Source organism: Meleagris gallopavo, chromosome 18, assembly GCF_000146605.3.
Source record: "Meleagris gallopavo isolate NT-WF06-2002-E0010 breed Aviagen turkey brand Nicholas breeding stock chromosome 18, Turkey_5.1, whole genome shotgun sequence".
Lineage (NCBI taxonomy): Eukaryota > Metazoa > Chordata > Aves > Galliformes > Phasianidae > Meleagris > Meleagris gallopavo.
This window is the reverse complement of record NC_015028.2, coordinates 281,816-290,899: the sequence shown is the minus strand read 5'-3', so window position 1 is coordinate 290,899 and position 9,084 is coordinate 281,816. Positions and strand designations below refer to the sequence as shown.

At 48.7% G+C, this 9,084-nt stretch overlaps 1 protein-coding gene and 1 long non-coding RNA gene across 39 annotated transcripts in view; both read left to right on the top strand.

Annotated features, from left to right (window-relative positions):
• The first annotated feature begins 778 nt into the window (after positions 1–778).
• LOC100540610 (myosin heavy chain, skeletal muscle, adult) overlaps positions 779–9,084 on the top strand; it is a 27,257-nt gene continuing 18,951 nt past the window's right edge. For 8 of the 38 annotated variants that reach the window (XM_031556062.1, XM_031556075.1, XM_031556074.1 and 5 more), the window contains exons 1-29: positions 1,041–1,412; positions 1,761–2,102; positions 2,517–2,621; positions 2,939–2,959; positions 3,324–3,344; positions 5,002–5,022; positions 5,264–5,284; positions 5,395–5,415; positions 5,707–5,727; positions 5,832–5,852; positions 5,952–5,972; positions 6,080–6,100; positions 6,203–6,223; positions 6,334–6,354; positions 6,455–6,475; positions 6,572–6,592; positions 6,684–6,704; positions 6,812–6,832; positions 6,934–6,954; positions 7,065–7,085; positions 7,189–7,209; positions 7,311–7,331; positions 7,441–7,461; positions 7,563–7,583; positions 7,677–7,697; positions 7,800–7,820; positions 7,929–7,949; positions 8,051–8,071; positions 8,182–8,202. In XM_031556062.1, coding sequence (XP_031411922.1) covers positions 1,313–1,412; positions 1,761–2,102; positions 2,517–2,621; positions 2,939–2,959; positions 3,324–3,344; positions 5,002–5,022; positions 5,264–5,284; positions 5,395–5,415; positions 5,707–5,727; positions 5,832–5,852; positions 5,952–5,972; positions 6,080–6,100; positions 6,203–6,223; positions 6,334–6,354; positions 6,455–6,475; positions 6,572–6,592; positions 6,684–6,704; positions 6,812–6,832; positions 6,934–6,954; positions 7,065–7,085; positions 7,189–7,209; positions 7,311–7,331; positions 7,441–7,461; positions 7,563–7,583; positions 7,677–7,697; positions 7,800–7,820; positions 7,929–7,949; positions 8,051–8,071; positions 8,182–8,202 — 1,093 coding nt within the window. In that variant the 5' untranslated portion in view covers positions 1,041–1,312. Of the gene's footprint in view, positions 843–884; positions 918–1,037; positions 1,413–1,760; positions 2,103–2,516; positions 2,622–2,938; positions 2,960–3,323; positions 3,345–3,834; positions 3,856–4,095; positions 4,117–5,001; positions 5,023–5,263; positions 5,285–5,394; positions 5,416–5,706; positions 5,728–5,831; positions 5,853–5,951; positions 5,973–6,079; positions 6,101–6,202; positions 6,224–6,333; positions 6,355–6,454; positions 6,476–6,571; positions 6,593–6,683; positions 6,705–6,811; positions 6,833–6,933; positions 6,955–7,064; positions 7,086–7,188; positions 7,210–7,310; positions 7,332–7,440; positions 7,462–7,562; positions 7,584–7,676; positions 7,698–7,799; positions 7,821–7,928; positions 7,950–8,050; positions 8,072–8,181; positions 8,203–9,084 lie in introns of those variants that run through there. The other 30 variants (XM_031556076.1, XM_031556072.1, XM_031556069.1 and 27 more) reach the window with 17 other exon arrangements.
• Positions 8,625–8,958, top strand: LOC109370407. The gene is made up of 3 exons (XR_004161636.1): positions 8,625–8,693; positions 8,821–8,839; positions 8,938–8,958. It is a non-coding gene; the product is annotated as an uncharacterized LOC109370407 (long non-coding RNA).

Here is a 9,084-nt window from a genome sequence, read left to right as displayed (position 1 = left end):
CCTCTTGTCTCTCACTACAGAATAAAGCACACCTGCTGATGGCAATGCATCACTGGTTGTTATCAGTTATTGGGGGTTTGGTTCCATGGAACAGGCTGAGTCTTCATCCTGGAACCAGAGCAATGTGGGCTTTATCAGACAACAAGCCGACCCTTCTCACCATGTCTGCTTTCCCAGCAGAACAAGGCTCCCTCCAGGAAGCTCAAAAGGAAAAAAATTTAATACACAAAAAATACACATAAAAAAAAGAAAATAAAAAGCCATACTAAGCCCCAACTGCACCGAGTGATCTCCCCCCCACAAAGCATCTCCCACCTTCTCCACAAAGCCCTGCTCATCCCCAGAGTCCCACAGAAGAGGGAGAGTGGCTGTGGGGGTATCAGAGGGGCAAATAAATATTAACTTCTGCATTAATGGTTGGTTAGTTAAAAATCCCTACTGACCAAAGGACCCATCACACCATGGGCATAGCTCAGAGCAAGCTGCCCCCACTCCCAGTTGCACCAAGCCGTAATCTGGCATTGCCAGCTCTCAGGAAATGCTCTGGCAGTGCTACTTTCCCCTGTAACCTGTGGGAGGTGGAAGAAGTTTTGGAGAAGGTGGAAGAAATGTTCATGCAGAGCAGACCGCAGCTTTTCCCTGCGCTTTGGCAATGCTTCTCCTGGGTCCATGATCCTGGTGGATGCAGAGAACAAGGGCTGTGCACGAAGCTGCAGTGAGATGTGTTTAATGTTCTCCAACCTTTGCCCACATTGATCCATAGCCAAGTTCCTCCTATTGAACCTTGGAGCTGGGCAAAGGTAGGAGAAGCTGGGTGTAGCCACACGCTTCCTGCAGCTCAGGTGAGGGATTTCTGTCTCTGTGGGGCTCCTGGTAGGGGAAATCCTTGGGGGGTCACCTGCTCTGCCCCACAGTAGGTGAGGAGCACGGCCACTGCCCAAGACGCTGCTGGCTGTGCTCATGGAATCATGTTTGACTGACCCCATCCCCTCCTGCCCTGGTGGTGTTATCCTCTGGGTCCCTCTCTTCTCTTTCAGCTTCTTCCTGCATAATCTTCCTGAAAGTCTTCCCCATCCTTATTCCAAATCTTCTTCCTCATCTTCTCCAATTCCTTCACCATCTCCTTCCCCAAATTCCTCCCTCTATCCCCCACCCAATCTTCTCCCCCCCACATCCTTTTCCAGTCTTCTTCTCTCATCTCTTACCCATTTATTACTCATCTTCTTCCCCATCTCCTCCATCATCTCCTTCTCACTCTCCCTCCTCTCTTTCCTTTCCCCAACTCCTTCCCACCTCCCCTTCTCCAGCACAGATGTGCTTCCTATCAGGCTGCAACCACCCCAGTTTTGCCTTCCAATGGAGGACCCTCCTGGCTCATCTCGTGGCTCTGCACCTCCTCCATCTGGGATCAGGTAGGGGTCCTGTGGGGCTGCTGTGCCGGCCACAGCTGTTGCTGTGGGGTGGGGGAGCGGCCATGGGGCAGGGAGGACCCAAGCCCAGCACCCACACACACTTGGGTTTCACTTTTGGCTGTAGCATGAAAGACACCATTTTGAGTAGAATTTCTGCCTCTTCACCACCTCCACCACACGCTGTCAGTGGGCTCCCACCCACACAAGTCCTTCCCCGCTCCCTCCTGCTCTCTCTCCAGTGCTGTTACATGGGATGGAGCACACACCAACTCACCCTGTGCCGCTCCATGCCCCCACATTCACACACCCACCATCTCACCGGCTCTCCGTGCCCTTCTCATTGCCCAGCCCAGCTCACGGTGGTGGCACCGAGTCTCCGGGTCACTGCCATCGTGGGACAGGACGTCGTGCTGCGCTGCTACTTGTCCCCTTGCAAGGATGCTGGGAGCTCAGACATCAGATGGATCCAGCACCAGTCCTCTGGCCTTGTGCACCACTACCAAAATGGAGTGGATCTGGAGCAGATGGAGGAGTATAAAGGGAGGACAGAACTGCTCAGGAATGGTCTCTCTGATGGAAACCTGGATCTGCGCATCACTGCTGTGAGATCCTCTGATAGTGGCTCCTACAGCTGTGCTGTGGAAGATGGTGATGGCTATGCAGAAGCTGTGGTGAACCTGGAGGTGTCAGGTCAGTGGCTGGGGTGACGCCTCCAGGTGTCGCTGGGTTTGTGTGTCCCACCTCACATCTGTCCATCCTCATCCTCATGTCCATGCATGGAGAGCTGAAAGACAGCAGCCTTTGAAAGAGGTCGGGGCTGAATTGTTCCAGGAGATGCTGGAGTTGCAGTGGGTGTGATTTGGGGATGGATCTGCATGGATGAGGTGGTTGGGTTGGGTTTCCATGATGGGTTTCTTCGTGTCTCAGTGGCAGTGGGCACAGGATGCTGAGCAGCTCCTCCACCTGTGCCAAGCTGGGCACGCTGCCTTTGTGTGTCACTGCTCCCTGGTTGCTGCCCCTTCGGGTTCTGTGATCTCCCGTCTGAGTCTTGATTTTCCACATATGGGAGTGGAAAAGAAACCCTTGTCCTGATGTTTTTTCCAGATCCTTTTTCCCAAATCATCCATCCCTGGAAGGTGGCTCTGGCTATGGTCATCACACTTCAGCTTGGGTCATTTGTCATCATAGCTTTTCTCTATAGAAAGCAAGGTGAGCTGAGAGCAGAGGGGATGGTGCGCAGGGAAATGTTGTGCAGGGACAGGGATGGTCGGTGTCGTGCTGAGCTCTGCCTCACAGAAGTACACAGGAGGAGGAAGGGAGATTCTTTCAGGGATTCCCAGTGGTCATTAAATAATGTTTGCATTTCTTTGGGGGAATGAAGGAAGGGGGAAAAGGAAAGGAGTGTGGGTGAGAAGATGGGAACGTGGCTGGAGCGTGGGGCAGGTGGAAAGGTCCAGACTCTCTGGTGACGTCCTCATAAACCAAGCTGCCCTGCTGACCACCTCTTCCTCTGCTTTGTTTTCCAGCGGCACAGCGCAGAGAGCTGGGTGAGTCCTTCCAGCCCCTTCCACCACCAAAATCCCTTTAATGGATCTGACAGAAGACTGCAGAGTGTTGGGCTTATGCTGTGTGCACGGATCATGGGATCTGGGGGGCCTTGGGATATTTTGTGGCCTTGGGATGTGCTGGGTTCATGGGATGCAGTTGGGTTGTGTGATGTGTCGATCCTGACTGATCCACTTGCAATACTCTTGCCTGATCAGTGCCTTCCTATTGGTTTAATTTCTTCTTCGGACCAAAGTGGTGATTGCTCACATACCAGATCAAAAAGTCTGGGGATTGGGCACGGGAGTAGCCAGGGATGAGATGTGTTCCCACAGACCATGTATTTCCTTTGCTTTTGTTTTGCAGCGAGAAAAGATGCAGAGCTGGGTAAGTCTCCTTCCCAAAGTGAGGGAATTCATGGTTTCCCCATGGCTTCAGCCATGGGATGAGCAGCTGTCCCCTCGGACCGTGCACTGCTCTGCTCTTTCTTTTCCAGTGGATCAATCTTTGACAATGGGTGAGATTTCTTCCACAAACCAAAATACTTAGGTTCTTCCCACTGGAAGCTGTTCTGATTGTCTGTTGATGTTGTGCTTGTTTCTTCCTCCGTGTTAGTAAAATGGTTTGTTAAGAGGGGTCATTGGCCATTTCCCAGAACAAAAACTTTGGGGTCTGGGTATAAGATCAGACATGGGATGAGAAGGGGTTCCCTATGAGCATTTATTTCCTTTGCTTCTCTTATGCGGAGAGAAAAGATGCAGAGCTGGGTAAGTCTCCTTCCACACTCACAGGGAATTCAGGGACTCCCCATGGCATCAGCCGTGGGATGAGTAGCTCTCTCCTCTGACCCTGCACTGCTCTGCTCTTCCTTTTCCAGCGCAACAAGCTGAAATACTGGGTGAGTTTTCTTTCTCTAACTGAATAACTTTGGGTCTTCCCATGGGAATCTGTTAACTCTCATTATCCCTTGCTATTGGGTTTGTTGTTTTCGTTCATACTGGTTTAATTCCTTCTTGGGACCAAAGTGGTCATTGGCCACTTCCCAGAACAAAAAGATTTGGGGTCTGAGCAGAGGTGTAGCCATGGGATGAGAAGGTGTTCCCTCTCACCATGCATTTCCTTTGCTTCTGTTTTGCAGAGAGAAAAGATGCAGAGCTGGGTAAGTCTCCTTCCCCAAATGTGAGGGAATTCAGGTCTCCCCATGGCATCAGCTGTAGGATGAGCAGCTCTCCCCTCTGACCCTGCACTGCTCTGCTCTTTCTTTTCCAGTGGATCAAGCTATAACTATTGGTGAGTTTTCTACCAACCAAAGTACTTAGGTTCTTCCCATGGGAAGCTCATCCCTCTGATCATCTGATGCTTTTATGTTTGCTTCTTCCTGCATGTCAGTAAAATTGCATCTTTAGACCAGAGGGGTCATTGGTCACTTCCCAGAACAAAAAGATTTGGGGTATGGGCCTGGGTGTATCCATGGGATGAGAAGGTGTTCCCTCTGGCCATGCATTTCCTTTGCTTTTGTTTTGCAGAGAGAAAAGATGCAGAGCTGGGTAAGTCTCCTTCTACACTCGCAGGGAATTCAGGGACTCCCCATGGCATCAGCTGTGGGATGAGCAGCTCTCCCCTCTGACCCTGCACTGCTCTGCTCTTCCTTTTCCAGAGCAACAAGCTGAAATACTGAGTGAGTTTTCTTCCAAAAACCAAAGTACTCTGGTTCTTCCCATGGGAATCTGTTCCCTCTGATTACCCCTTGCTATTGGGTTTGGTTTTTTCTTCAGACTGGTTTAATTCCTTCCTGGGGCCAAAGTGGTCATTGGCCACTTCCCAGAACAAAAAGATTTGGGGTCTGAGCACAGGTGTAGCCATGGGATGAGGTGTTCCCTCTGACCATGCATTTCTTTTGCTTTTGTTTTGTAGAGAGAAAAGATGCAGAGCTGGGTAAGTTTCCTCCCCAAAGTGAGGGAATTCAGGGTCTACCCATGGCATCAGCTGTGGGATGAGCAGCTCTCCCCTCTGACCGTGCACTGCTCTGCTCTTTCTTTTCCAGCACAACAAGCTGAAATACTGGGTGAGTTTTCTTTCTCTAACAAAATAATATTGAGTCATTCCACGGGAAGCTGTTCCCTCTGATTACCCCTTGCCATTGGGTTTGGGTTTTTTCCTTCATATTGGTTTAATTCCTTCCTGGGACCAAAGTGGTCATTGGCCACTTCCCAGAACAAAAAGATTTGGCGTCTGGGTATAAGATCAGACATGGGATGGGGAGGTCTTCCCTCTGACCATGCATTTCCTTTGCTTTTGTTTTGCAGAGAGAAAAGATGCAGAGCTGGGTAAGTCTCCTTCCACACGCGCAGGAAATTCAGGGACTCCCCATGGCATCAGCCGTGGGATGAGCAGCTCTCCCCTCTCACCCTGCACTGCTCTGCTCTTCCTTTTCCAGGGCAACAAGCTGAAATACTGAGTGAGTTTTCTTTCTTTAACTGAATAACTTTGGCTCTTCCCGTGGGAAGCTGTTCCCTCTCATTATCCCTTGCTATTGGGTTTGTTTTTTTCCTTCATACTGGTTTAATTCCTTCTTGGGACCGAAATGGTCATTGGCCGCTTCCCAGAACAAACAGATTTGGGGTCTGGGTTATGGGTGTAGCCATGGGATGGCAAGGTGTTCCCTCATTTAGGCCCTTCCCATTGGATCACCCATGGGATGATAATCTGGCCCTGTTCACTATGCATTGCTTATCTGTTTCTTTGGCAGAGCAACAAGCTGCAGAACTGGGTGAGTCCTCCTTCCCAAATTAGAAAAAAAGGGCGATTGGCCTGAGTGAGCTACGGGATGACATCTTCCTCTCATCATGCACTGCATTTCTCTTTCCTTTCCAGTGCACCAAACTGAAAAAGTGGGTGAGTCTTCATACCTGAACCAAAGGAATATGGGGTTTCCCATGGGATGACAAGCTGTCCCACCTCATCATGCCTTGCTTTTACTTTCTCTTTTCGTAGAGAATTGGAAATCACTGTTGAGTAAGTTGCAATCACTAAACTAAGGGAATCTGGGGTCTTCCCAAGGAACTGCATGGGGGATGAAAAAACACCTCTGACCATGCAATGGATTTCTCTTTCCATTCCAGACAAACACACTGATGAGATGGGTGAGTTTGCCCTCCCAAATAAAAAAACACTGGGGTCTGCCTGTGTGAGCTGTGGGATGAATGTTCCTCTCATCATGCATTGTTTCCGCTTTTCCTTTCCAGATTTAAGTGCTGCAAATCTGAGTAAGTCTCGCTCCCTGCACTGAAGGAATTTGGGGTCTTTCCATGGGATCAGTCATGGGATGAGCTTCTCACCTTTCTCATCCTGCATTGCTTACTTGTTTCTTTGGCAGAGAAACAAGCTGAAAGGCTGGGTGAGTCTTCCATCAGAAATTGGGGGAAAAAAAAGGGAGTCTGCCAGTGTGAGCTGTGGATGAGACGTTCCTCTCACTGTGTGTTGCCTTTCTTTTTCAGTGGAACAAACTGAAGCACTGGGTGAGTCTTCTGCCCTGAACCAAAGGAAGTTGGGGTTTCCCACGGGATGACAAGCTGTCCCACCTCACTGTGCGGTGGTTTTTCTTTCTTTTTCAGCAGAAAAAAATGAGGCATTGGGTGAGTCTTCCCAAAACAAGCAATATGTGTTTCCCATGGGAGGACAAGCTGTCCCAACTCCTCATGCCGTGCTTTTTCTTTTCTGTTTCAGACAAACAGAATTCACAGCTGAGTAAGTTGCAGTCACAACATTTGGGGAAATTGAGGTCTTCCCATGGGACTGCATATGGCAGGAAAAATTCCCTTTAACCATGCATTGCTTTTCTCTTTCTTTTCCAGAGAAGGACTATGAAGAGATGGGTGAGTCTCCCCTCCCAAATAAGAAACACTGGGGTCTGCCTGTGTGAGCTGTGGGGGAGATGTTCCTCTCATAACGCACTGGTTCTGCTCTTCCTTTGCAGATTCAAGTGCTGCAGAGCTGAGTAAGTCTCCCTCCTAATACTGAAGGAATTTGGGGTCTTCCCATGGGATCAGCCATGGGATGATCTTCTCACCCTTCTCACCACGTGTTTCTTATTTATTTCTTTTGCAGAAATACTGGCTACAAAATTGGGTGAGTCCTTCAACCCAAATCAGAAAGAAAAATGCGGTCTGCCTGTGGGAGCTTTGGGATGAGATGTATCTCACTGTGCACTGCTTTTCTTTTTCTATTCAAGACTTATACTGTGAAAAGATGGGTGAGTCTCCCCTCCCAAGTTAAAAATGCTGGGGTATTCCTGTGGGAGCTCTGGGGTGGGATGTCCTCTCAATACGCCCTGTTTCTGCTTTTCCTTTGCAGGGATAAGGGATGCAGAACTGAGTAAGTCTTCCTGCCTCCAGTGAAGGAATTTGGAGTCTTCCCATGGGATCAGCCAGGGGATGATCATCTGACCCTTCTCAACATGCGTTCCTTGCTGTTTCTTTGGCAGAGAAACTAGCTGAAAGGCTGGGTGAGTCCTCCCTCAAAAAGTAGAAAAAAAGGAGTCTGCCAGTGTGAGCTGTGCATGAGACGTTCCTCTCACTGTGTGTTGCCTTTCTCTTTCTTTTCCAGTGGAACAAACTCAAGCACTGGGTGAGTCTTCCGCCCCGAACCAATGGAATTTGGGGTTTCCCATGGGATGACAAGCTGTCCCACCTCATCATGCTGTGCTTCTTTCTTTTTCAGCGGAAAGAAGTGAAGCAGTGGGTAAGCCTTCTTCCCAAACCAAAGCAATATGGGGTTGCCCATGGGATGACAAGCTGTCCCACCTCAGCATGCCGTGCTTTTTTCTTTCTTTCTTTTTTTCAGAAAAACAGAATTCACAGTTGAGTAAGTTGCAGTCGCTAAACTGAAGGAATGTGGGGTCTTCAACAAGGGTCTGCGTATGGGATGAAAAATCCCCTCTAACCATGCACTGCTTTTCTTCTTCTTTTCCAGAGAAAGACTGTGAAGACATGGGTGAGTCTTCACATCCAAATTAAAAACACGGGGGTCTGCCTGTGTGAGCTGTGAATGAGATGTTTCTCTTGTCACGCACTGTTTCTGCTTTTCATTTGCAGATTTAAGTGCTGCAGATCTGAGTAAGTCTCCCTCCTAATTCTCAAGGAATTTGGGGTCTTCCCATGGGATCAGCCATGGAACAATCATCTGACCCTTCTCATCACGCTTTTCTTATTTCTTTCTTTTCCAGAGACTCTTGCTGCAAAACTGGGTGAGTCTCCCTTCTCAAATTAAAGACACTGGTCTGCCTGTGGGAGCTGTGGGATGAGATGATCCTCTCATCATGATTATTTCTACTTTTCCTTTTCAGATTCAAGCGCTGCAAATATGAGTAAGTCTCCCTCCCTACACTGAAGGAATCTGGGCTCTTCCCAGGGGATCAGGCATGGGATAATAATCTGACCCTTCTCATCATGCTTTTCTTATTTGCTTCTTTTGCAGAAGAACACGTTGTAGAACTGGGTGAGTCTTCCTTCTCAAATTAAAGACATTTTGTCTGCCTGCGTAAGGGATGAGATGTTCCTCTCATCGTGCATTGCTTTCCTCCTTCTTTTCCAGTGCAACAAGCTGAAGCAGTGGGTGAGTCTTCTTCTTCCCCCAACCAAAGAAGTGTGGGGTTGTCCATGGGTTGACAAGCTGTCCCACCTCATCATGCCGTGGTTTTTCTTTCTTTTTTTGCAGAGAAAGGCAAGTTTCTGTTGAGTAAGTTGCACTCACTAAAGTGAGGGAATCTGTTGCTCTTCCAAGCAACTCATATGGGATGTAAAAGCCCCAATGACCATGCACTGCCATTCTCTTTTTTGTATTGTTTTGTTTTGTTTTTCCAAAGGAACCTTCTGAAGAGATGGGTGAGTCTCTCCTCTCAAATTAAAAAAGCTGAGGTCTGTCTGTGTGAGTGGATGAGATGTTCCTCTCATCATGCTTTGCTTTTTTTTTGCTTTTCCAGTGGAACAAACTGAAGCACTGGGTGAGCCTTCCCCAACCCAAAGCAATGAGGGTTTCCCATGGGATCACAAGCTGTCCCACCTCAGCATCCGTTGCTTTTCTCTTTCTTTTCCAGAAAAACCATCTGAAGAATTGGACTGAGAGATGA